This window comes from Pavona decussata, unplaced genomic scaffold (assembly GCF_977016875.1).
Source record: "Pavona decussata unplaced genomic scaffold, jaPavDecu1.1 SCAFFOLD_195, whole genome shotgun sequence".
Classification (NCBI taxonomy): Eukaryota; Metazoa; Cnidaria; class Anthozoa; order Scleractinia; family Agariciidae; genus Pavona; species Pavona decussata.
Genome location: NW_028145604.1, coordinates 144,909 through 172,692, shown reverse-complemented (window position 1 = coordinate 172,692; position 27,784 = coordinate 144,909). Strand labels below are relative to the sequence as shown.

Sequence of the window (27,784 nt, the reverse complement as noted above, 5' to 3'; positions counted from 1 at the left end):
CATTCCGGCGTGGATTTTCACTTGAAGCAGGTGTGACTCATCTTGTTACTGAATAATCACCACTAAGTTCAATTCTTTCTTTGATTAAACGTTAGCCACGAATACGAGACATATACCAGCGATAACAAACCACAAGTGTCAAGCCTTAAATTAAATTATGATGACGACCGCGAAAGTGATGGTCCCACCCTGACAGACAGCTTGTCGCTATAAACAGTCGGTGATTCTATCAATGGCGAGCTGTTTGATAGTCTCCGGGAAGGTTTATCATGGGTGTCAGTCTACTTTTAAATTCAGTTTTCTCAATTTCTTTGACCTTAACCTGCGATCAGGCGTTCCTTTTTTTCGGGGGAGCGCGAAAGTGTGGTCAACGTGAGAGTCGGCGGTTCTTTTTCCCTCGTTCTCCCGACCGCCGAAAAGGACGCCTGATCGCAGGTTAATACTTTGGCCTCTCAGTTGTGATTGGGATAAAATAATTCGGGTGAGACTAGTCGAGAAGGGCCAGTTGTTGGTAACTGTAACTTAAACGAATTCAGGGAGATATATTGTCTCGTGTTATTGCTCTGAATGGTTCAAACAATTAATTTTGTGAATTTTTATCCCTTAGTTGATAGCAAGGTGTTAGGGGTGAACAAGTGGTTTTCTGTGAGCTTGTTGTGACTGGAACAACAGTTTTTGAACGAGAAACTTGACAAACTTTGTCGTATAATGCATAATTGAATAAAAAACTTGTCAAGGGAAACTTGCTCCTGTGCATACAGCCGCTAGCACTAATGGCACAAATGATTGATAAACGGTTGAACAGATCCTGAGGTCATGCGTGGATTCGATTCCCGCCGAGGTCGAAGATTTTTTTCCCTGCCTCCGTGTGGTATGCATTTCAATGCCAGGGCTCAGTGCGCTCAGTAGGAATTTTATGGATTCGCTTTCGCAGCACAGTTAACGCTGTGACCATGATTATGCTCGCTTGGTCTATTGTTAGTCAAATTATCGGTTCAGCCAATTGATTCACTGATTTCATTGATACATCTGATACATGCAAGTCGTTTGTTTGCTGCAGGTAACTGTTGGCATCGAATGGTGCTTGGCTAGAGGTGATAATGAAAGAGAAGCCATGGCTCGAATAAGTTTAATCATGATCGGAGTCCGGGGATCCGTTGACTTCTATAAGTTTTAAAGGCTGTCAACTATGGTTGTTTGTCAGTATTAAATGGCTCTTTATGGCTCTTATTTGGTAATGGCAGTGACTAGTCGGTGCCAACATGAAATGTTCCTAATTGGTAAGAAAAATTTAAACCTGGAAGTCATAAATACTCGGTGAAGACACACTTGAAAAACAACTTTATTTCTTGCAATACCAGAAGCTTGATTAAATTCGGTAAATAACTAGATAATATTACAGGCCATTACAAAACACGCCTCCTTCACCGAGGAGCCGCACCCAACGGTTCATTTCGGTGGATATCTGTAAGGAAGGTCTTTATCATCATTTAGTAGTTGAGAAAATCTCAAGTTTTCTTTGACAAAACGACAGATCAGAATTTCGTAACACTGGAATACTAATTCCTTTCGTTTACAGTGGGACAAATATTTTGTTCAAAATGCGAAAAAAGCACATCTAACATTTCGTATTAAATAAAAGTCAACAGCAGCTCGTAAATTCGGGGGATAAAATTCAGGTTCCGAAAATTTTCTCTAACTTAAATTTTTGGCTAAAGCATCGAACAGATCCAACTGAATTAGCTTACACAAGTATGCCTAAACAATTCATGCACAAGGACAGTTCTGGGTGCCCCTGAAGTGTCGACCCTGAGATACATAATTAAGTTTCTTTCGTATTCTCCCTGGGGAGCAGGTTAGCAGTGGAGTTTCAGAATGACCACTCATCTAAAGTCATAGCCGATAGACTTTCACTTGCAATCGAGCTGGCAATGTCTTGGTCTGCAAAAAAGGATTTAAGACTCGTCAGTTGTTGTCAGTGGATGACATTGATACAAGGAATCAATGTTATAAGCCACCAAATGGCGCGGCTTTCAAGCGATTCTTTGGGTGCTTTTAGGTTGTGTCCCCCTCCGCCCCTTTGATAGCTTTTATGAAGGCTTTTATCTGGGACTTTGGACTTTTTCAGAGTAAATATCAACATGATAAGTTTTTGCATTGTTTTTGTATCAAATTGAATGAAATTTGTGCTATACATGCAGCTAGCAATGAGTTACACCTTTTCCAATTGTCCCTTTCTGTGGATAACAAAACAAAAATGAACATTAGAGTACTAAACGTGGCTTCAGATCTAAGTATAAACAGGTTAGAAGTAACTATAAGCCAACTTGTTCGATTCTAATAGTGCATTGGCACGGGATGGTATGACTTACCTATACGTTTATCTTCGCTGCAGTTTGCTAGTGACGGAACAGACGACAGAAGTTCGACCAAAACTTCCTTCACTTTCCGCTTCACCTGAAAACAAGTACAGTACACAAGGCAAACAAAATGATCCCAGAGCTAACATGCTAACCTACTACACCTCATCACATGTTCTTTTATGTACTGTGACTTTACTAACGAAATTGTCAGTATGTTCCTGGGTGAATTATATACCGGGCCATGTAAAGATTCAAAACTTGCGGGGCCCGAATTGGCCTCACTAGTCATCTCCGGACCCACAGTCCCCGTTCATCGATCTGAAATTTAAGTCGTGGTCATCTTCAACTCCGAAGGACAGATTTAAAACTTGTGGAACAAAAGATGACGAACCATGTTCACTTCTATTCTCGTTCAGAACAACAACGTTAAGCGTAATGGTCTTCATTTTTTAGCATTAAAGAAAGGCATGATATCGATGCATGGTTCAAGGAAATTAATCGTCTTAAAGCACTACCTATCGATACCTAACTTTTAGAATTCTTACAATTTTTACTGACCTGTTTGAAAAACAGATGAGACGTCAAGCCGGTTGTGGTTGGTCTGAAAATTGAAAAGCACAAATCTGAACACATCACAGGTCAAACAATTAGCTTGAATGGCAATGAATTGATCAATATATACATTCATTGTTTGGAATCTCATTTTTCTTCAATATAATGTACAATGGTTTATTTTGTGTTAAATATTATATTTGAACCTGATATCCGGCCTCATTTCTAGCGCTGTTGACTCTAACACTTTCTGGACTGGGAAAGTTTACGTTTACCAATTAAGCAGATAAAAACTACACCATGATCGTCAGAGTAAAAAAATATTGAGTCCAATAATTTTGGCTCAATGCTTTTTTCAATGCTTGAAGAAGGACAACAAAAGAAATGAATGAATGATTGAACAATACAGTAATAAGAGAAAAAGAAACTTGTGTACCTCAAAGAAGGATCCCTTTGCAAACACAAGTCCACAACCTACAACAGAATATGATAAAGGGCATAACATGTAAGTATTAGCTTGCACTTACACACACGTACCACCTTTCTTGACTTAGTCACACCCCAAGCCTTGTGCGTCCACTGGTGGGTGAGTGGAAACAGCTTAGGATCTGAGTATGCGAAGGCAACTGATCAAACTAACTTTGCTGAATGTGAGCAACTAAAACTAAGACTGAAACACACTACAACCAAATTAAGTAACTTACCTGGTGAAAAGGAACAGAGAAATTCCCCACAGGGGTGGGCTGGTTCCCATCTCTCACCTCCCCAAGAGAAGTGACTGCACTCCCAACTCCTGAATCTGCAGTAAGTTGAGCTGAGGTGTCCACATCACTCATAACTAATGAGTCGCACAGCTTAGGAGTGCTACCTTTCAGTTTCTCTAGTAATACCTATAGCAAATGAGATTGATGGAAATTTGTGTACATTTGAACAGATTAATAAGCAACTTCAGGGTATTTAAAGAATGCAAGTAAATTTTAGCTTAAAAACTAGGATCATATTCCACTGCTCTCTCCCTCTCTTGTTAGCACTTACATTATATAATAAAACAGCAGGGTTTGCAAGTAAGTACACTGAGTAAATTAATTTGTGAATCATCAACTGATCATGTGCAATAATTGTTACTAATGCCAACCTCACCTTGGTTGGTGGCATTCCGGTGTATGGCACAGTTCCTCGAGCCAGCTGTATAGCTGTAATACCAACACTGTAAATATCTGACTTGAAATCATATCCTTGAAGATCCTGGTAAAAGAAATATTACATGTGATGCAACAATCCATAATGTAATGTGTATTTTAGATGCTTCATTCATGAATGAAAGTCAGCTTCTATAAGATGGAAGTTTAATCAGGTAAGTGAGTCTCATCACCTAAATTTGTGTCCATTGAATCAGCAGGGCTTGATCCCAATCAATGCTCTATGTAACTACAGCCCCAGTAGCTGGACATAGAAACAAACATCTAAGATGGGCATGTCATCAAACAATTTCGGCTGGGGTAATTAACATTTCACATCTTGGACTCCATAAAATGTTTGCCAGGGCACTGACCTGCTGTAAAATCTCTGGTGCCATCCATGGCAGTACAGCTACTGCATGTGATGGAAAGTGATATGCCATCTGTGATTTATCACCTTCTTGTACTGGCAGAAAGATTGACTTCCTTAATCCTGACAGACACACTGCACCATCAGCACCAATCAAAATATGGCTTCCTTTCACTGCTCTGCAAGTCAAGATAAACAGTATACCTGAGCCCTTTCCATTATTTAGAATGGGCGAGTCAAACCAGTCAGCAGAGGGGCTTGTTCTTCAACTTCTCCATCAAAATGGTACATTCCTGAACATGGTTTGTACAATTTTGAAGAAATGTGAAGGACTCAATTATCATGACCCCACATTTGTGCAGTCAGCTGTTGCAGAGTGAGCTTATTCACATACTAAAAATCATCATAAAAAGATACAATCTATTATTATAATTCTAATAAAGAAATAAAGAACTAACACATTCTTTTCATGTACAAAAATTTGCACTGCTTTTGTTATATGTGGTATGTGTCACCTGGTATTCTATTTAGTTTAAGCTACCAAGATCTACCTGTGAATTATGCCCATCTTGTGAAGGTACTCCAAACCTTGCAGAACCTCCCAAAGAATTGCTGCAATAAGAATTTCACTCATGCCCTCTGTGAAACTACATTTCAGCATATCAGCACAGGAACCTTAAGAAACAAGAACAGCTTATGAATATGTTGTCATAACAACATACTTTATAGTATAATCACCCTGGGATATTGTAGTCTTCACAAATCTCATTGGTCACAAAAGTCAAGTGCCAAAGGTTTTATTTTTATTTTAAAACAAAGTACTGAAGTTAAAATCGGACTTTACAGTGGGACGGGAGAGTCCAAACCAAAACCTTCCATGGAAGGGGTATGGATATTTTCTGAAACAAAAAACAATGTATTAAATAAAATAAACATTTTAGTTTTGTCAACTTAGTGAGTTGATAATAATTAGGTTATTTGGCCACTGTTAAGAAATTCAAGAGCAGATATTTTGAGCATTAGCCCTTTGTCATAGCAAATCAGATTCCCTCTGACTAAGGGCTAGCACTTGAAACATCAGCGCTATAATCTCTTCTTGTTGTCTGAATTACTTTCAATTATCCACTCTGTTGACAATTTAACCCAATTTTTGTTTTCAATCCCCTACATGCATTCTTCATAAAATAACTCCTTATCTGTTATTGATAGCTATCAACCCTAAATGCACTTATTTGGTTACCCTATTCCCAACTCATGTGGGACCTTCCTTAGCTTAGGGAATTCCTTCAGAAATTTTTGTTGTCATTGTTTCTGGGCTGAAACAAAACAGGTACATACCAAACTGCATGAGGGGAAGAACATGCCACACTTCCTGTCTATTCACAAATGAGCAGTAAAAAGGAAGAATGTTTGGATGGCAAAGAGACCGCAACACTTGAACTTCATACTGCAGATAAACAAATTACACAAAATTTCAAGTCAGTATATACTACTAATAATTCAATTATTTAATATTATTATAATACATTATTAAAATGCTACAATATAAAACAGTTACAAGAATGATTCACAGATATGATTCACAGATGATCATGTTTTAATAGCAAATTTAAAAAATACCTCATAGGGCACTCGTCTACAATAATATTATTCAATGAAGCCATCCAACACAAACCTTTAATTCTTCCAACTGCTCAGCATTTTGAACATCAACATTTGTCTGCTTCACAACTACTAAAGTTTTCGATGGGCGGTGACGAGCAACAAACACTTTTGAAAGCCCTCCAAAGCCTTGGCCTGTTCAAGCAAGACACAAATTATTATAGTTACTAGTCAGTAACTGTATGTTATAGATTATAAGTTGGGAAAGGATGCTAAACTCACTTGAGATAAAGATTTTTTATGTGAGGTGCCTAAGAGTTCTTGTCTAATCTCTCCGACCAAATGTGTTTTTGCCTCCTATCAGTTTATGATTACTACAAAACTCAGATCAAATTGGGGGCTTATTTTCATTCAAAGAACTTTTTAGGGCTTATTTTGAGGGAGAGCTAAGTTGGTGTTTTTTGGGAAGGAGAGTTTGTTTGGAGGACATTTCGTCTATTAAAAATGGTTAGGCTTCACAATGGAACAAGTTATGCTAACAGGTTTTATTTGGCTTTTATTTGGAAGAGCTTGTGCTGTGAAAAAGCTTAGTTGCATCAGATATTTGGGGGACGGTGCTTTCTTAACTCAACAACTTTTATATCTGTATTCATCATTAAATACAGTATAATCACATAGCACAGTCTACAGTTTTATCTAAATACAGAACAAAATTCATACTGAAATCAAGGACTTTTTATGGTGAACACACCAAATTATTAGTTAGTGTCTTACTTTCTGATGATTGTTTCTATTAAATCTTTTAAAAAGTCATTTGTTCCTCTGATGTGACAAAAATAGCGAACAAAAGATTAGCACACAACATCTGGAAAACCTTGTGGGACTGGCTGATTGATTGGTTCATCAATTGACTGACTGATTGATTGATTGATTTATTGATCGATAGATCTATCAATTGATCAAGGAACTTGAATCCATTAAATTAACTGAAAAGTCAGTCCATCAATCTAATATTACACTCTTCTCACCAATGAAGTTTAAAAACCTGTAGTCTTCAGGATTTGGCAGGCAAGTAACCCTGGGCTGGTGACTGCTCAAAACCTCCAGTGACATTTTTGGCTCAGGTGAAGATTGATGTTGCTATATATATTTTAATGCAGGAGAAAGAACAAAATGATATGTTTTTTAGCAAGTATGCTTATTTCTTTCTCCCCAACAATCAGTGCATTACTGTATAGGTCACAGTTTTTGTTACAGAAAATGGACTGGGAGGATAACAGTGGGCTACAAGGGGGGCTCCATCCAATTGGGGTGCCTGTTTTTACCCTTGCAGTATGCAAACAAGTAGCAAAACTTTAGAAATTTGAAGGACCGCAATTTTACTAGACTGTGAACCAAAAGGGTGACAATTTTAAATCCACAAAATCATAACAAAGGATAGCAAAAACCAAGCAGTGGAAACCTTAGTGAGAATAGTCCTGCAATACCAATAATAAAGGAAATATTCTCCTGTCTTAACTCTTTGGCATATTTTTAAGGTGTAAGAGAGCAAGGGGTGTAATGTCTTGTGTATAACATACTGTACATGTATAATTTGTGTTTTGATGGTACCACATAACCAACTCTGATAACAATAAGAGAGATTTTAAAGAGGGTAACATGTGACAGCTTATGCTGATAACCCAGTGGCCCTCTACTAAGCATAACATTATAATACCTTATATACATGAAAGGAAATAAATATTAATAATAAATAAAAATTAACAAATATAATAACATCAATACAATGAAACTAATCAGAAATGATCAATCATTTTTTGTCTCTCAAAAAACTTATTAAAAAGGCAACTATGGTGTTATGGTGGTATGTATGTATGTATGTATGTATGTATGTATGTATGTATGTATGTATGTATGTATGTATGTATGTATGTATGTATGTATGTATGTATGTATGTATGTATGTATGTATGTAAATACTTAAAAATTGCCTGATGAGTGTGGTCCAATAACTTCGAACCATACGAAACAGTATTGTCGCAATAAACGATGAAAACACCTGAAGCCTGAACTTCTGTCAAGAATTATGTATGTATGTATGTATGTATGTATGTATGACTTTTAAGAATTGTTAAAGACTCAAATGTTGTACAGCTTGTGTTGAGATTGTTCCAAAATTTAGCTGTTTGTGCAGAAAATGTTTTCCTGCCTTCAGATTCATGGTTGTAAGAGGGACATCTTGATAAGTTAAGCTGACAAAATCTAGTGTTCTGACCATGGCTGTTAGTCACCAATAGATCGTTCATTTAACTGGTACTTGGTTACTCAAAAGCTTGAAAACCAGAGTGCATCATTGAATGGATGCTTCCTCATAAAAAGGGATCCATTGAAGGCGATTAAAAAGATCAATTGAGTTTGCCATTTTATCAACATCAAGAATTGTTCTGGCTGCATGCTTTTGGAGTTTAAGGACTCAATCTGATGCAGTCAAGATTCTTGTAAGGGAAACTCATGGTACTTGACCCTGGCAACAGAGACCAGTTAGCTAATAGCTGGGAGAGCACCAGACTACTGTGCGGGAGGTCACAACCTGAGGTTTAAATCCCGGCTGGACCAACACTCAGGCTCTTTCAATAACTGAGCAGAAAGTGCTGCTTTTGTAATGACATCTACAAACGGTTAGACTTTCTAGTCTTCTTGGATAACAACTATATACCATAGGTCCTGTTTTGTAACACCTGTTCCTAATAAACTGAGGGATGTTAAAGAACCCATACATTGATCGAAAAGGGACATAGTCCCTAGTGTGGTGGGCTATCTCTATCTCTGATTTCATGTCTTTCTCATTGATGTATGGGTTAGGTGGGTGGGTGAGATCAAAATATGGACTGATAGCGGCTGCCAGTGGTGCCTTTACATGCTGACAACTGATCCCACCCCACAGAAGAATAATTTCTAGACCACCATGTGATATGTGCGTTTATAGCTTTTTGATGGCAGTTAAGACGTAGTGGCATCATCTTAACTGCCCTCAAATACGGTCGAACCTCCCTTTGTGACCACCTCTTGTAAGCAACCACCTCTCATTAGCGACCACTTTTCCAAAATACCAAAAGTTTCCAAGTCAAATCACTATAGATGGAAGCTCTCGTAGGCAACCACCTCCCGTAAGCGACCACTTTTAGAGATTATTGTTTAAAATTTTCAATTGTTTTTAACCTCTCGTAGGCAACCACTTGACACACAATCTGCTGTTTCTCTCGCGGGCTGAAATTGACTGTAACATATTGGCCCACATCATTACAGCAGACGCCGTATTAAAATCTCACAGCCAGAGCTACCAGAAGTGTCTCCCGACATTGAAACAAATGATAACATAAACATGCACTATAGTGTACACTGAAATACACTTTAATCAGGTTGAATCCTTATAGGAAAGGAACTCTCTTATCTTGTAAATAACATGCATGTACATGTATGCATGACCGATGATGACTCACTCAACCTTGTATTATTCAACAGAAAAAATGAAGGGGTGTGTGGAATAAGGCCCTGAGTGACTTTTGATGTAAGGTCAAATTCTCCCCTTGTTTCACAAGCGAAAATAAAGCCATTTGGAAGGAGAATCTAGCAATTTCACAGAAGTCACTTAAGGCTTTTTTCCGCACACCCCTTCAATTGTGGCGATAAAGAACGTCAACTGGATTATGTAACAAACAAACAAACGCCAAAGTTGTTGATGTGTTACGCTTGAAATGTAACATTGCAAAAATGCTGTTCCCTGTTTGCCCCTTTGGATTTCGATTACCATATGTAAATTACCTGAAATTTAGACCCGCCCTGTGGTCTGACCTCTGGTAAGCGACCACATATCCTTGACATTATGGGTGGTCGCTTACGGGAGGTTCGACTGTATATGTAAGCTTTTTAGTGTCACCTCAGTAGCAGTGGAGGAGAGACAGCAGACAGTCACACACCCACTAATAGGCTCCGATATAAAAATGGGAACAGGGCGCTGGGTGTGGGTTAATTTTAGAAAACTGTTTGGGTCAGCGTCTGAAACTGTCTTTATACTGTTGGCCTATAAATCAAACTTAACATTGAACTTGAAGAATTTTTATCAGGGTACAGCTTCTGTATATGCATTTACCATGGCTATTTAATGCTCAGTGTCCGTGTAGCATACTAACCTGATTTGGATCTTGGTTTGAATCTGAGCAAAAATCTTCTTCTGGGGAAACGGCTACATGTGCCTTGTCAACACAAACGCACTAAAAAGGGAATACTTTAGTCATCGAGCAATGATCACGATTAACAAGCTGTCGCTTGTAGAATATTAAAGGTAATTGTTTGGATAAGCAGTATCACTTTTATACATACCAAGTGTGACATAAATCCATTAAACAGTTGATTTAAAACACAGTACACTGTTAAGCTCAAGTTCACAGCCCATGCAACAAAGCTTGGCCATACTGGTTTCTCGGTGGTAACATAATTAACGCCTACTGTAAGTTCCCTTTTTGTTTTGATCAGAACAGACAGCTGTTTGCTAATATAACACTAAACACGTATAAAGACTGACAAAATATTTGTACGTAAGCTTATAGTAAGTGTATGCTTTCCTGTGCTTTTCTTGGTCGGTTTGGGCAAATTATATTTTAACCTCGTCACCAGGTCGACCAGCGGTTAACAGCAGGACTGTCATCTGCTTCAAATACGCAAATTTTCCCCTCTGGTCTCCGTGTTGTCCTCGGTAGTATAGTGGTGAGTATCCCCGCCTGTCACGCGGGAGACCGGGGTTCGATTCCCCGCCGTGGAGATGTTTCATTTTTCTCTTCCTCAACCCTGAATTGTTTCCTTTTCTTTTTTTTTCTTTAATATCAGCGCGTAGATTATACAGGACTGTCATCTGCGAGAACTGACATATCTGAGTTCGACTTTGTATGCATATGCAGTAGTGGTACTTATAATGGCTTTCTACATACAGTACCCGGTACGTGGCGGAACCCGAATTCCAAAGAGCAGTGAAAACACGCTGAATAAAGCCGTGAGGATCAGCTATTTGTACTCTTGCCTTTTCAACGTACCCCTCCTCCAGTGAACCTCTTGTTTATTATTATTATTATTATTATTATTATTATTATTATTATTATTATTATTATTATTATTATCATCATTTAAATTTAAGCTTATTTTAATTTTTTTTTATTACCCTGCGATCAGGCGATCCATTCATTTATTCATTCATTTTCATTCATTCATTTTATTTTGCCCCATTTTCTATACTGATCAATAGGTTTTCTACATTATACATATATATGGTTGGCAAGAGATCCCAGCAAGTTTTTGCAAACTTTTCTTTAGGGGATCCCCTATTTCTTAATATTTTCTATTGTTATATAATTTGATAACTGTCAAATATATATACGTACCTAATTAATATTAAGATTAATATTAAGATTATAGTAGTAAAAGATTGTGATGGCGATGTCGGTAATTTAAACTTTATTTACTGATGTCTGAGCAATAGATCTGCTTCACTTTCCGTTTAAATGAAAAGTAGGTTTTAGCATCTTTAACCTCATTATTCCAGAGATTATTCCATAATTTAGCACCTCTAGCTTTCAGAGAGAATTTTCCATAATTTGTCCTAGTATACCGAATATGTAACTCTGCTCGTATTATACTGATGAAATTGTTTGTTTTGTACAAAATAGTTTTTAAAAGTATTTGGTAACATGCCTGCTCTTTGTGAGTACATAAAAAGACTAGTTAGGAAAGTATTAAGCTGGAATATGTCTAGTATTTTTAGTTGTTTGAACAATGTGAGTAGTTGAGTCTTGGTATCTTGAGAAAGTCATGAGACGAATAATTTTTTCTGTACCTTCTGAAGACTTTTCAGTGTGGATGCATAATTACTACCCCATACAATATTACAATAGGTAAAATATGGATATATCATTGTGAAGTAAACATTTTTTAAAGTAGTTTTGTTTACATAGTGTCTTAATTTGGCTATAATACCAGATAATTTTGATGTCTCATTACTTATGTAGTTAATGTGATTTTTCCAAGTCATTTTGCCATCTATTCTAACACCTAGGAATTTTGTCCATTTTACCTTCTCTATTTCTCGTTGATTGATTTTAACGCCTAAGTGCATATCTAATTTTTTCCCTTTGTCTTAAAAATCATAAAAGTCGTTTTACTGGTATTTAGGGTTAGTTTGTTTGAGCATAACCAATCGGATACTTTACTAATTTCTTCATTGGCAATTTGCAATAGTTGATTTACATTTTTGTGTTTAAAGAAAAAATTGGTGTCATCTGCAAATAGAAAATAGTGAAATAAATAAGAACTTTTATGAATGTCATTTCTATATATAAGGAACAATAGCGGCCCTAATACAGATCCTTGTGGGACTCCGCATCTTATTGTGTTAGGTTTTGATAATACATTGTTACACTTAACTATTTGTTGTCTATTTGTTAGATAATTTTTAAACCATGATAACGGTGTTCCTGTTATTCCGTAGTGTTCCAATTTACTGATTAAGATTTCATGATCAACTGTGTCAAATGCTTTTGATAAATCTAGAAATATACCAATTGTATATTCGTTATTTTCTCTTGCTGATGTAATCTTATCGACAAGTTCTATAATTACCACCCACTGGAAAAGGGAAAAACCCGATAGTTACTATTAAAAAAATAACGTTTTTGGACAGAAACTAAATAATATATATGATGTCATCCGCGAAAGAAGCATTAATTGAGGCGAAAAACAACTTCAGGAATTTCTTTTTCATGGCCTTTGACAAAACCAGGATCGGATCGGATCGGAACGGATCGGATAGATTGTATATAATATTGACAGGCCAAACACGACTCCTATTGGTCGAGATTTTGTTTCTTTGACCTTCACAATTTAGCTCTCACGAGAATCATTGGAGGGTTTTTAAATTTTCCCTCAGCAGTGTTGATTTTTTAAAAGATGCATTTGCACATTATGATGTTTTTAAGATTAGGCACAGACGGGCGATGCTCTGTCACCAATGGTAGTATTCGGCTTCTTTTGTAAGGCCGACATTCTTTCGTGATGTTTGACGTCCGATGCGAGAGGGTGTTTTCTATTTAATAGGTTATCTGCATAACCTCTTACACGCAATTTTCGTTTAAAAATTTTCATGTTCTCTTCAAATGTTGTTTTGGATGAATCCATTCTGAGTAGTCTCAGGGCTTCGCTCTCGGGTAGATTGTTTCTTGGCGTGACTATTTTATCTCTGCAACTTGTATTTTTACCTCCTCTAGGTACGTCTCCAATGCGACCGATGGTTGAACTGTTGGTTCCCAGTTTGATTTTACATGAAAAGGGTGTGGCTCATTATCTTGACCATGAAAGATGTACTGTAGGCGCATTCGCCTAGCAAAAGCGTTGAAATCTTTCAAACGTTCAAAGCTTATGTGACGGTGTTCCGTCACGGGTGTAGGGATAAACTTTAGACCCTTTGAGAGTATGAAAATCTGGTCACGTGTCATTTCGTAATCTGAGAGGTTTCTAAAATATTGTTTTCTTGCTTCTGCTAGTTTTTTTTTTTACCTTATATCTCGCCTCATTTGTTTTCTGCGCTCGTTGCGTTTTCTAGTTTGATTAGCTACCTTTTCTGCCCTTATCCCTCGTAAGAACATCTCTATTCTCAGTAAAGAGACTTGAGTAAGATTCACTTTTTTTATTCTGCATCTTTTCCAAGTCATACATCTTTTTGTTAAGTTCTTCTTTTTTGTTCTGGATGACCTCTATCGTCTGCTTAGTCCGATCCGATCCGGGTTTTGTCAACGGCCCTCATTTCCTTTTATTTAAAGGGGCACTGTCACGGAGATCTTGTTGGTCAAAACTGCTCATACATTTGACTAAGAACCTCAGTCTTTTCTAATATGGAATTACTCTTAGAGCACTGGGAGGAAAATATGAAACGATTTCTCCGAGTAAGAATAAACCACAATCGATTTTTATCCATTTTTCCAAAATACTCCGAAAAAACTTGAAAAAACTGGCCAATTTTTTTCAAGTTGCAATCCATTTCAATCCTAGCCATTCGCAGCCAAAGATGAATAATACTAGCCTTCTGTGCACTAGAAGGGTTAATGTTCACAAAATTGAACCATTATTTTAACGTTTACACTCATGCAAATATATCTTGGCTGTTAAAAGTGACACTAAAAATAGGTGACACTGCCCCTTTAATTGGCACCTCTAGGGAAGGCGCTTATTCGAGACGGGGGTTTATTTATTTTTGGGAAATAGCCAAATGTGCAAAACAAAACTTTATTAGTTATTTCAAAACGACCAGTAACAGAAACTGTAACAGTAACAAATACCGTAAACTGCCGGTTGTACGCCCCCCCCCCCTCCGGTTGTAAAGCGTTATTGGTTTCTTAGTAGAAATAACGCTATATAAATAAAGATTATTATTATTATTATTATTATTATTATTATTATTATTATTATTATTATTATTATTATTATTATTATTATTATTATTATTATTATTGTTATAGGCCTATCTACCTGTAAACCAAAAATACATCCGACTATAGCCCCCCCCCCCCCCCTCCCTCTAGCTTTCCTTGTTTTGAGTGATATTAAGCACTTTCCATTACTCTGTAATACTTCAAATAGAACTGAAATTGGAAACATATTGTCAGTTAATAATAACAAAGCAGGAAGCCTCACTGCTGTGAATTAGTCATTAACATTTTGATAAACTTCAAGCTGGGAAAAGTCTGAGCTTCCGTTTTGTTACATTCCAGTTTCGTTCATGTTGTTTATTTCAATCTGATTTTGTTCCAAATATTGAAATGAACTCGATTTATCATGACGTTTTAAAGGTTAATTAAAAACCAGTAAATAAAAAACGTGTTTCGATCAACACCGCTATATAGCTCGTTTCGAAACGGTTTTTTTTTTATTCCCGTTATAAGCCTCCTTGGATATAAGCCCGTCTAAAACCCCTTATGAAGTTGTATAAGCCCAGGGCTTATGAACGGCAGTATTCGGTAGCTGTTTGTAGTGAGGCATGATATGAGATATTACAGGAAGATAAATCACGATTGATCTCGATGTGATCTGACGGAATTGAAACAGAATTGGGGTGCTTGTTGATGTACAGGGGCTTATTGGAGAAAGGGCGCTTACGTAATAAGGGTGCTTGTTGGTGTCCGGGCGCTTTTTGGAATAAGGGCGCTTACGTAATAGGGGCTCTTATTAACAAAAACACGTTCAAAGGGGGGGCGCTTATTGGAAGGAGGACGCTGAAATCGAATCATTACCGTAACGGTAAGTACCTATAAATTGCATGTTGTAAGGAAACCCGGCCATCAACTCTGTAAAACAGGCTTTACTTCATTTTCTATTTTAAAAAAAGCTCTTACCTCAGCGTCTTGTTCAATTGAAGAAGCCATAACTTTCTTATGAAAAACTTCAAATTAAAGCTGGCGTAATCCTTGCTTGGTTTAACTTAAGGTTGATACACCACGCACGATAGCTTCTCAGACGTTTCCAAAATATCAGTACGTCATCGTCCCAGACAAAATTAGCATAATTCGAGACAGTCGTTCCAGTCGTAATAAAATTCGGAAGAAGAATTGAAATGCCCTCAAAGGCCCTTTCTTGTCTTCACCTACGATTAGGTGCCTTTTCCGAGCGCTGGTTACTTTTGGTTGTAGGTTACCTTCAAGTTATGATGAGCCTCACCGAGAAAGTCGATTTGGCAGGAGAAAGTGTCTACGTGACACAGAGGCACCCACCCAAGCGTGTAAAACCGCAAGTTAACCCTGTCAACACGCAACTCGTGCACCAAGGCATATCTGTCTGTTAGTAAATCTCTGTCGCTTTGTCCTCACATTTTATGACTGTCGGTTAAGTTTTCATGATACCGACTTTTATTCCAGTACGAGAAGAGAACATTTACACCGCTATTACATAAAGGGGTGTTAATAACAGTGTGCGGGTTTTATTCTCCGACGAAATAACCAAAACAATTTTTTTTTCGCGTGCACCGACATGACGTGGAAAAACACTAAAGTGGAAGGCCTTTGTTAATTGATTGTTTTTCATGTCCAGGTGCTGTCAATAGTTTCCTCAAGGCAAGCAAAATAGAATGTCAAAGTAAACACGGACACAAGATACACAAATACAGTTTTTCAGTGCCAAGCCAAGCGTACCTACGATGGATGATGGAACTTTAATAAAACCACAGCAATGCCCAGGCAACAACGAGAGTGACCCTGACACTAATCGGCCAAGAGGCTCAAATGTCATCCACTGGCCGATTATCAACCGGGGGAACACACAAACAATAGGTCGGCAAGGAGTGACTGCAATGAACTGTATTAAAGTTTAAAACTGTCTTGCTTTACAGTACACACTCCAAAACAGTCATGTTTTTGTGCTTGTTTGATACGTCAAAATTGGTCCGTGCGGTCTTGGAACATCAGCGACTTCCACTGGCGAAAATTAATATTAATACTGAAAAAAAGCAACTACGTATACTTTGCTTCGCTTTTTTACTTCACAAAAAACAAAAAAACAAAACAAAACAAAAACAAAAAAAAAGCTTTTGTCAACACTCCTCGTGCTTTATCTTGTACAAGTACAAGATATCATTTTATTAAATTAACCAAGAATAGGAAGCGAGACTCTTAATCAGAGTGGAAACTCGATCTAACTTATTTTTATACGACAGCAGATCAAACTTACTGACTGGTTTGGACGATTTATTACCAAAACAGTGATGTCAGCTATTTAAAATATTCGTACGAGAAAAAAAATATTTAATTCTTCAGCAACCTTAACGAAAGTTGCCTGGTGACGAGTGTACGTCACCTCATGATCATTCGCAGCTCAATCCCGTCACAAAATTTTGTAAAAGATGTCTTCCGTGACGAGCTTAACAACAGCTGCAAAGGATTCGAACAATGAAAATTTAAATATTATTATCAAAGAGAGACTATGCAGTCAAAATATATTAAAAGTCAACTTTCACACCTAATCAACTTGGTGTGGGTACATGGAGCCACCGGCATGCTCCTTGGCATGATGTACTCTGGTGAAGTGTTATTTATGATATTTTAATCCACAATTCTATTATTACGTTTCATCTTCGCCTTCAAATTGCTCTGTGTCTTGTTCCGCAGCATCCTCATCATCTAGAAGTGCAGAGAACTTGCTGGCAGTGTGGAAGACCTGTTGACAAATAGGATTGTATTTGAAAAATTTAGTTAAATATGGCCATGCGTATAGACCTTTCTCACTCGGTGGCCATGTTGAGTCTCAGGAGAATAAAAAGCTTTGTTTCGCACGGTAGCCTCGCCTACACGCGAATTCAGTGCGAGTCTAACCGTGCAAAAACAACGCCTTTTATTCTCCTGAGATTCAACATGGCCGCCGAGTGTAAAAGGTCTATTGGATTCACTGCGCAGGTGCTTCTCCCACCCCTATAAAATCTGCTCCCATTTCCCCCTAAATTTAGGACGAAGTTTGAAAGTAAGTCAGTTGGCGTTGAATTTCAGTCTCGTTTAGATCATCATTCGTAAAAAAGAAAACTAAAAGATAGCAAACGTTCGAACGCAAGAGGTTCGCACTGTAGGCCAATAGTCGGCAATAATGACAGTGCCAATTTGTTACATAACTCACCGGTTGCGGTGCTTCCTCGTATTTCCTTGGTTCAGCAGGTTTCCGCTCTCTCTTTTCTTTCTTCACACCCCTTCCTCCTCTCTCCTGACTCGGACCATTCGCGCTAGGTCTCTCACTACCTCTCCCCCTCCCCCTAGGGGGGCCACTGAGCTCTTTTCTCGGACCAGCTGGCTTGCTGGGCGCTTTCCTGTCGGGAGAGGTGGGGGGAGACGTCACAGACATACTGGCGCTATCCACATTTATCTCCACTCTGTGTTCGTCTTTGGGACTCTTTGGTTCACTGTCTGTGACGGAAGCTGCCTTTTGCTGTTGTTCCAGTCTTTTCGCCCACACATTCACGGTTGGTGGAGGTGCTGCTTTAGGCATCTCTTTAGGAGCCTCCTTTTTCTCTTTCCCAGCTCCCCGTGGGCTGTCACGTGAGGGGGCCTCACTGTCCTTGGCTGGAGTACCTTCGTCACTAGACCTTGCGCTGTCACGACGGCTCCGATAATCGGAGCTATCGCGCCTTTCTCTTGGTGCCCGCTCTCCATCATTTGATCGATTACTGTCACGCCGCACCCTACCACTGGAGCCTCGCGACCACTCGTCTCGTTCACGACGCTCTCTCTGTTGCTCTTTCTCTTGTTTAATCTTGGCTTCATCTTCCAGCTTTTGCCGAGCGAGCTTTTCTTCGATCTCTCGCTCTTTAGACGCGGTATCAACGGGTTTAGCACCACCAAATACAGAACTACCAGAGACAGTCTCGTCCTTGTTATCTTCCACTGGTTTAGTGCGGGGCTGAAGGTGAAGTCTCGGTCTTTCTTTCACTGCAAATTAAAAACACCCAACAGTTAAAACACTACTGTGTCTATATACTGTGTCTAATATCCATTATCATATGTACAAGAACTGCCCGATTTGGTTCCTTGTTCCCTAACCAAACCTTTTCGTAATTGCTAAATTAGTCACTAATACAAATTCTCTCACCTGACCCACATCCTGTACCAACTACGCTCTTTCTTGAACATAAAACACTGTCAAATAGCTTCTCTCACCTGGTTCTCGCTCATCTCTATCAAAATCGCTTCTTGCATCCCGGGCACGGTCTCCTTCACGCCAAGAGTTCCAGTCTTGCTCATCGTTGTCACGTCTTCGGTCTCTGTCTCCATAGCGATCGCCACCTCGGCGATCATCATACCGTTCACGATCTCCGAACCGACGATCGTCGTACCGGTCTCGGCCATATCCACCACCACGATCACGGTCACCACCAGGTCGATCCCCATACCGACGATCATCGTATCGATCTCGGCCGTAGCCACCTCCACGATCGCGATCTCCACCATACCGACGATTATCGGATCGGTCACGACCATAGCTACCACGGTCATCATAACCTCGGTCACCTTGCCTGTGTTGACACACACAAGAAAGTTTGTTAACAACAGCAGTTACTAGTCACAAATTTAAAGGTAAAACAAACGTCATCTTTTAACTAGTCCGTAGTTGCTCAAGCCAGTGTGTCTTTTTGTCTGGATGGACACTTTCAAATTCCCTTAACTACAGCGTCAATCGAGTTTTGCCGTCGTTTTGTTAAGATTTGCGCTTGGGTAAAAAAATACTCCAATCACTTTTTTATACGGGTCACTGGTGATGTGTACTGTACGAAGCATACCTGTCTCTATCACCATAATCCCATCCACTGCCAAATCCTTTTCCTCGATCTCCATACCGATCATCTCCTCGTGGACCGTCATCATACCCGTAGTCCCGACCCGACCCGAAACCCGATTTGTCACGTGGCGGCCCATCGTCATATCCTCGATATCCCGATCTTTCGCGAGGGGGCCCATCGTCGTGTCCTCGGTAGCGTGATCTGTCACGAGTTGCTCCATCATCAGAGCCTTGGTAGCCCGATCTATCCCGGGGAGGACCATCGTCATTCCCTCGAAAACCCGATCTATCCCGAGGAGGTCCATCGTCATATCCCCGGTAGCCCGGTCTATCCCTAGGGCCATCGTCATATCCTCGATAACCCGGTCTATCACGCGGTCCACTATCGTATCCTCCTCGTGGTCCCCAACGATCCCGAGGACCATCGTCGTATGGTCGTTCTCTGTCGTTAAAACCGTTTTGATCCGATGATGGCTCGGGCCTTCGCCAATCACCGTCAGTGCGATCTGGCTCATTGACCCTGCTGTCCCTGTCACCACGTTCACGCTCTGGTAGATTGTAATTAAATAAACAAAATATTCGATTAAGAGAGGACGGCTACTGGGGCCAAGATGTGTGACACGAAATATTACAGGAGTTTTGTTGGGTGAAGACGCTACTATAGGGGTTCGTGGGATTAATGTTTCGTAATGAGGGAACAATTGCATTTTCTGTAATGATTTCATGATCTGTTAACGTTTGCTGGATCTTAAATGAACCGAAAGTGCACCATAGGTACTTGTACTGGTTATGATGAAGTTTGCTTATCATCAATTGAATTCCAATCTAGTTTTATACTTGAAGAGTTGCCACAATGACATTACTCTTAAAGTGCCCCTGGGACGAAAATTTCATTTTCCATCTCTTTGCATTTTCGTGTGGAATATGACCTTCTTACTCATGTTACCAAATTTCTATCCTTTACGGCGATTGGAAGTATTTTTTTTTAGCTTTTTATTCGAGATTTCACGGCCGCCATTACTTGGCCTTGTTCCGGAAGTTAAGGCTCAAATTACAGGAAGTGACGTCATTGGCTCAGCACGAAAAATTCCACATGGCTAATTTTCATATGGATTCTACTTCATAAACTGTATTCTGCTGTTGCGAACTAAATAACAGCAGAACGAACGAACGTCCTTAAAATGGCCTGCAGGTTTGGCTGAAAGAACAACAGGGGGCAATTAACAAATAGAATGGAACCAAAACAATAGGGCTGTGTGATATACAGGTCCAATGAAACACTGTCTGGAACATTTATATGCTGAATAGGATGGATATTGATCAAACCCTAAACCTTGTGTGCCTGTCACTCCAACTTAAAGGGCTTACCTTGTTGCTGCTGCTGGTGTCCTGCAACATCAACTCTTATTCTTCTGTTCTTGAGATGCTGTATACCATAAAAAACAAACAAAGAAAAGTCTTGTCCTGTTGATTTAACCCCATTCTTTGGGTGTCTTGCCAGCATTACTCAGAGTTTGTGTACTCTAATAATCTTGATCCCACTCCCTGAGTACGTTACCTCCACTCACCAGCCTGACCCTTCCCCACCCTACCCTCCACTGTTAAAGCTGCATCTCACTCTCTTGGGTGTCTTGATGACCTTACTACTACCCCCTTGGGTTTCTTGAAAAGCTGCATCCCCTGCCCTTGGGTGTCTTGAAGACCTTACTACTAAACCCCTTGGGTTTCTTGAAAGCTGCATCCCATGCCCTTGGGTGTCTTGATGACCTTACTACTACCCTCTTGGGTGTCTTGAAAAGCTGCATCTAACTCCCTTGGGTGTCTTGATGACCTTACTACTACCCCCTTGGGTTTCTTGAAAGCTGCATCCCATGCTCATGGGTGTCTTGATGACCTTACTAATACCCCTTGGGTATCTTGAAAAGCTACATCCAACTCCCTTGGGTGTCTTGATGACCCTACTACTACCCCCTTGGGTGTCTTGATGACCTTACTACTACCCCCTTGGGTGTCTTCAAAGCTGCATCCTATGCCCTTGGGTGTCTTGATGACCTTACTACTACCCCCTTGGGTTTCTTGAAAGCTGCATCCCATGCCCTTGGGTGTCTTGATGACCTTACTACTACCCCCTTGGGTGTCTTCAAAGCTGCATCCTATGCCCTTGGGTGTCTTGATGACCTTACTACTACCCCCTTGGGTGTCTTCAAAGCTGCATCCTATGCCCTTGGGTGTCTTGATGACCTTACTACTACCCCCTTGGGTGTCTTCAAAGCTGCATCCCATGCCCTTGGGTGTCTTGATGACCTTACTACTACCCCCTTGGGTGTCTTCAAAGCTGCATCCTATGCCCTTGGGTGTCTTGATGACCTTACTACTACCCCCTTGGGTTTCTTGAAAGCTGCATCCCATGCCCTTGGGTGTCTTGATGACCTTACTACTACCCCCTTGGGTGTCTTGATGACCTTACTACTACCCCTTTTGGTTTCTTGAAAGCTGCATCACACTCTCTTGGGTGTCTTGATGACTTTACTACTACCCCCTTGGGTATGTTGAAAGTTGCATCCAACTCCCTTGGGTGTCTTGATGCCCTTACTACCACCCCCTTGGCTATCTTGAAAGTTGCATCCCACTCGCTTGGGTGTCTTGATGACCTTACTACTACCCCCTTGGGTATCTTGAAAGTTGCATCCCACTCCCTTGGGTGTCTTGATGACCTTACTACTACCCCCTTGGGTATCTTGAAAGTTGCATCCCACTCCATTGGGTGTATTGATGATCTTACTACTACCCCCTTGGGTATCTTGAAAGTTGCATCCCACTCCATTGGGTGTATTGATGACCTTACTACTACCCCCTTGGGTATCTTGAAAGTTGCATCCCACTCCATTGGGTGTATTGATGACCTTACTACTACCCCCTTGGGCATCTGGAAAGCTACATCCCACTCCTTCAGTGAGCATCTGTTTATAACATGATTAAGCATGGTGTTGATTGCACTTTACCGGTAAACAATTATTAATATCAATCAACAGCAATCAGTGCAAATAAGAATAAATTTCCAAACATCCACCTGGATGGAGAGATTATAGCCTTCCTGTTCAGCTGTTTCATTTGTCTTATTGCAAAGACCGCTGAATTCAACTGCATGTTGTTATACCATAAAAAAAACTTCACCTCATTATTCAAAGCAAGTGCTTCTAACAGAGCTCCCTTGTCCTCAAACTCTGCATAACCAAATCCTTTCAGTCGACCATTGTTGTCCTGAGGTAGTCTAACTTCAGTAATCTACAAGGCATTACCAAAATGTCTTCATATTTTTGCTGCTGAAAATATCATGGTACGTTTTTACAAGTGGATTCATCAAGCCCTCTCATGTTAAAATTTATCCTTATGTGTACTTGAATAAAAAGCTATTACTGTTCAAGAACAATTCTTAACATTAACTGAGGAGCTTCATACATTATTTTGTAATATTTGGCTGTGGTTGAAAAACATTTTTTTTTCCTTCAAAATTCATAAAAGTTACATTTAATTTTGCTTCATAGAATGAAATACCTTGTTGCTACCAAAGAATTCCAATATATCATCTTTATCCACATCATAAGAGAGGTTTCCAAGGAATGCTGTGAATGGAGGCCCATCAGGAATCTTTGTGGTGTCTATGTCAGGACCTCTGGCTGCCCTGGGGGCTGTGGGTAGGGCAGCACGGTCCAGGGCTGCTCGCATTTTTATGTCCGCAGAATGACCACCATATGACTCTTCTGGCCAGCTGGTGTCAACTGTGGATTGATGTTTAAAAAGGAAAAGAAAAATATGAAAATACTATCATTCTCCTTCAACCTCAACAGAGAGATCACACTACCGATCCAAGGAATCTAGTAATGAATTCCAAATCTCAACTCACATTCATATAATTATCATATCCTAACTCAGTTAATACTTTCTGCAAGTTTATTGAACCTTTTCAAACCAAAAGCACACATGCAAAAAGCAGTTGGGGTGAACATGGGCCAATTTTATTTCTTTCTATTTATTTCTAGTTATTTATAATCTTCACCAAACATATTACAAATTTACAAAATATGAGCGGAAGAAAAACGATTTCAGAGAAAGTGGTAAGGAAGCCTTAGAAGCAGCCATAGGGTTTATCGCGGGGCCTTTAAAAGTTATGACACGACCACAACGTCAACTTGCTTTGATTATACAATAATTATTGTCACTCCCCCAAAGTACGCTCATTAATTATTTTGCAGGTTTCTCCTTGTTGAAAAATTAAATTAATTCAACCAGAAAACTAAATGTCATTATTTTAATATAAAGCAAGGCAAGAAATGCACCAACTAACACTGAAAATCAAAACTAGTTACACTGTGTAGTGCAGTATTTTGAATATTTAGTTCCAAAGCTGCCACAGAAACACTCATATCGGTTGGAAATTAAAACATATTTCTCCACAATAACAAGCAGACCTTGTCAAAAACTCAAACAATCCTAAGTCCTATGAGAGAGCAGTCTAATATTATTTCTTTTCTGCCCTTTCTTGACAAATCCGTGGTTCTCAGTAAAAACTTAAACAAGCCACATGAAACCCCTGCTAACATAAACAAGCTGTAGTTATTATAACATTTCTAAAACCCCACAAGTCCACAGTTGTTTCTTGGCCTGATAAAGTCAACAAAGGAAACCAAAATGCTCTCTCTAACCTCAAGCAATCTGGCTTGAAAATTAGAAAGGAAAAATTAATAAATGCTAATTTTTATTTGAAATTTCTTTATTTCAACAACACACAATGTTTTTTCAGTTACACCAAACCCTGATGCATGGCTTGAGTATTGGTTTGGCCAAATGAAATGCAAACTGGATGTCCTCGGCAAGCAGCCAACACAAATCATACTTTTTTTAAAAATGAGTATTATGAGAACTGGCAACGTAAAACGACAATTTGGGATTCAGAAGAACTCCAATCAATTTTTTGCTTCTTCTGACACCATTGCATGCCATCATGTTTGTTACTTCAAACAATCCAAGCCATTATAGCTATTGCTATGAATACCAACAGGGGGCAATAAAAGTTGCTGTTTGAATTTTCAACACCAAGGTTTTGTATATTATAGAATCACGTAGATATGCACAGCAAGAAAAAGTTTTCTTCTGGAAACAGACACCATATTACCAAAATTCAACGTCATGTGGATAGAGCAACAGAAATACTTCAAACTGTTAAATTTCTAATCTTTTAGATCTTTTCTTTTTCTTTTTTTTTTTTTTTTTTACAAAATGTACAGAATATAGAAAGAAAAGGGAGCCACTGGACATCTACAATAATGAACTCCATGCAAAGTTGTTACATTTATGGGCACCGGCCTTGTATTTTTTCACATAACAATGTTACATTTATATGTATTGGGTTATTCCAGAAAAAATCCACACCTCCCCGACGGATGGGATTCTGGAAATTCTCACTGGAGGGGGCGTCAAAGACTCTGGAAATCCAGGCGGGAGGGGGGGTTCAACTTAAGAAAGTCTTCTGCAGGAGTCATTTCGACCGATAGTTCACGCGATTCGAACGTTTAGTTCAGTGACACTTCAGCGCTCTCAGACCCTGAAAATAATAGAAATATTTTGTTCACATATTTTTCACCTAAAATAAATGATAATCTAAGTTCCTTCGCAGGTCCTTTTATAGCAGAAAATGCAAACAACAAGATAGTAAAGAACGAGCCATCGCAACATTGTTGCAACGAAGAGTTTGAAACGCCTGACACATTTCTACTCGTACCAGACCCAGCGCGCCACCGTTGTGTAATTTCACGTCTGCCATTGCATTCTTGGCGTGGATTCCACTGCGTCAGGTGGAAGAATTTTTTACTTGTGCAAGCAAGGATGCAGAACTATTAGCTGAAGAAGATAATTCCAAAGAATTTTGGTCCAAACATCCCCTCTTCGTTGAAAATACTCGAGAGGAACTTGTTGCCATCTGTACCTCGAAAAAACTTTTGGAAATGTAAGTTATTGCGAAAGCAACAGAAGGAGAAAGTTCTTGGACGGGTTACTGCAACATATACAGTGGTAACCTCTCTGAAGTCCCATCGTCCGTAGCACAGTTGGACAAGCAGCCAGTGCGTTTTCTGCGTGCCGTTTTAAGATTTCATGGGTGTTGTCCACTGGGCACAAAGGATGAACTCGTTCGCTTTTTCGCATTGTTGCTCCTTTCTTTTTTTAGTTCCATGCGATAGAATTTTTAATATTAGCAGAACCTTTAGAAATTAAAAAAGAACATCTTCTGGACGTGATTGTGGGTATTTTATATTAAAAATAGATTAAATTTAAGCCTAATATTTTTTTCCGGAAATCCAGGCAGGAGGGGGGGTCTTTTGTTTTGGAAATCCAGACAGGAGGGGGGGTCTTCTGTTTCAGGAAATCCAGGTGAGAGGGGGGGGGGGTTAAAAAACGACCCCATCCGTCGGGGGGTGTGGATTTTTTCTGGAATAACCCATTGTAAAATACATCTAAACAAATAGGAGTCATCCGAAAGTAAAAAATTATGTTTAGCATGTAAAATGTACAATCACAAAATAAACTTTGCAAAGCCCACTCAAAATATATTAATTAATTGTTGGGAAATGAGAAACCAAACTCTGATGTGTTTTCACTAAGAAGTAAGGCAAGAATCACTACATAATAGGCTCAGCTCGCATGTTATTTTCAACCTTACACCTTTTATGCTAAAACTAACAACAAATTATAGATTAAATCAAGGACAATGCATTTTCATACGCATTTCAAACAATGGAGGTAGGAGCAGAGAAAGCAAAGAAATTGAATTGTTACAGTTGCAACCTTATATTGACTTGGAACATTTTCCATTCTAGTATACACGTCATCATTAGCCAAAAAAAGGTGCAACTAAATCAATTCTAATTCAACTTCGCATCAACTCCCAACAGAGTTCGTATAAACAGTTTAAGGATCTTCAATGTTGCTTACATCTTGCGTGAGACGACGTATATGTCTATAAATATTTTATCCACTGACGTCTAAGCCTATAAATGAGTCGATTTAAACCAAAACTGTTATTCGTTTCAGCCACATTCGAAATTTTGTAAGACTCTCAATAACTGTCCTTTGGAACAAATTAATACTGTGGCTTGTGCGAAACTCAGTTTTGCTAGATTATAAAATCACAGAATAACACAAAGCTAAATTGCTGTTCAGATCGATATCTTTTAATTATAAACTGGTTTGGCTAGGAGGGTTTCACAACAAACCTCGTAATTTTTTTTCGCAACGAGGCTTATTGTAATCGCAAAGAATCCTTTAAGATCAAACAGATCTAAAGAAGAAGGTAAATAAATCTTAATTACACTATTTCAAAAGCATGGTACACGAAGATCTACACGGATTTTGTCGAGGCTCCGCACAGCACATGCCGTTGATTGCGTTTCATAATTGTTGGACCTAGTGCTGTTGCGTAGTGAAAACTTCACGATTCTCTAAGATACAATTTTTCAAAACAACCTCTATTACAAATCATAGTGAAGAAATGACTGTACCTTCAGCGTTAAGATTCTCGCTTTCGTCGGCCCAGCTCGTTGATCTAGCCGAGAAAACCGCCGCATGGCTAACTTGAGACGATCCATTCTCGCCATCTTTCGCCAAGAACTCAGTCAAGGCCAAAGTCTTGCCCTTTTTCTTTTTAGCTTTCTTAGCTACGACAGAAAATAATTTATATTTGAATACAGGAACAATAAACGATTAATGTTTTTGAGAAAACCATTGAAAATGAAACCAAATTGAGGACAAGATTAAAGAAAAAGAGAAAAGTAGGGTAGAGTAGGAGATCACCTGTTTCCGCCATCTTGGACAACGTGATTAAAGCCCCGGATATAGTTCCCCACGCATTTCGCGCCAACTCAGCGGTAGGGTGAAGGGGTGATGAATTAACATGAAGGTAGGGAGGGGAGGGATAGGTCAAACGATATTCGCAGTACTCAAAGAGGACTTTTTAGAGTTTCTTGAAAAATCACACTCTTATTTCAGACTTATTCCTATTTCAAGATCTTTGTACTTCCACAGCTTCTCTACTCTGTCATTGTGGATGGACATGTCCTGTAGGATGGTGTCTAGAACCCTGGGAACGAGGTTGTGCTGGTTATCCGATCACGTACGAAATTTTCCGCGTCATCGTCATATGTCAGAGAAGAGGGGCTTTTCTTTGGAATTAGACGTGACAATTTAACAAATTTAACAATTTAACAAATTCTCAAACTTAGAAAGACTATCGTCTGACAAAATATCGCTATTCCAAAAGCAAGGTGAACGAGAAGTTCTGCTATAAACCGGTCTAGATTCTTTCTCTCTATTCACTCCCT

The 27,784-nt window shown here is 39.2% G+C and overlaps 3 protein-coding genes, 1 long non-coding RNA gene and 1 other non-coding gene across 6 annotated transcripts; 2 read left to right on the top strand and 3 right to left on the bottom strand.

Moving 5' to 3' along the window:
• Window positions 1-1,324: 1,324 nt before the first annotated feature.
• On the bottom strand, window positions 1,325-15,844 carry LOC146461545 (STE20-related kinase adapter protein alpha-like). 2 transcript variants are annotated; one of them, XM_085086671.1, is made up of 13 exons: window positions 15,497-15,844; window positions 10,256-10,336; window positions 7,094-7,205; window positions 6,139-6,260; window positions 5,802-5,910; window positions 5,015-5,138; window positions 4,468-4,642; window positions 4,056-4,160; window positions 3,620-3,805; window positions 3,352-3,389; window positions 2,922-2,964; window positions 2,373-2,457; window positions 1,325-1,941 (listed from the first exon to the last, which is right to left on the bottom strand). In XM_085086671.1, the coding sequence occupies exons 1-13, from the start codon at window positions 15,524-15,526 to the stop codon at window positions 1,871-1,873; spliced, it is 1,281 nt and encodes a 426-aa protein (XP_084942797.1). In that variant the 5' UTR covers window positions 15,527-15,844; the 3' UTR covers window positions 1,325-1,870. The 2 variants fall into 2 exon arrangements, with proteins under 2 accessions (XP_084942797.1, XP_084942798.1); XM_085086672.1 differs by lacking the exon at window positions 15,497-15,844 and adding an exon at window positions 10,446-10,736.
• Window positions 10,813-10,884, top strand: Trnad-guc (transfer RNA aspartic acid (anticodon GUC)). Its single transcript has one exon. It is a non-coding gene; the product is annotated as a tRNA-Asp (tRNA).
• LOC146461544 (uncharacterized) lies at window positions 14,707-17,168 on the top strand. Its single transcript, XR_014857352.1, has 2 exons — window positions 14,707-15,401; window positions 16,188-17,168. It is a non-coding gene; the product is annotated as an uncharacterized LOC146461544 (long non-coding RNA).
• On the bottom strand, window positions 16,682-27,301 carry LOC146461542 (uncharacterized). The gene is made up of 9 exons (XM_085086667.1): window positions 27,258-27,301; window positions 26,966-27,121; window positions 22,968-23,191; window positions 22,587-22,697; window positions 20,781-20,838; window positions 19,414-19,960; window positions 18,794-19,149; window positions 17,760-18,565; window positions 16,682-17,309 (listed from the first exon to the last, which is right to left on the bottom strand). The coding sequence occupies exons 1-9, from the start codon at window positions 27,268-27,270 to the stop codon at window positions 17,214-17,216; spliced, it is 2,367 nt and encodes a 788-aa protein (XP_084942793.1). The 5' UTR covers window positions 27,271-27,301; the 3' UTR covers window positions 16,682-17,213.
• LOC146461543 (uncharacterized) lies at window positions 21,288-22,058 on the bottom strand. The gene is made up of 2 exons (XM_085086673.1): window positions 21,938-22,058; window positions 21,288-21,874 (listed from the first exon to the last, which is right to left on the bottom strand). The coding sequence occupies exon 2, from the start codon at window positions 21,819-21,821 to the stop codon at window positions 21,288-21,290; it is 534 nt and encodes a 177-aa protein (XP_084942799.1). The 5' UTR covers window positions 21,822-21,874; window positions 21,938-22,058.
• Window positions 27,302-27,784: the final 483 nt, after the last annotated feature.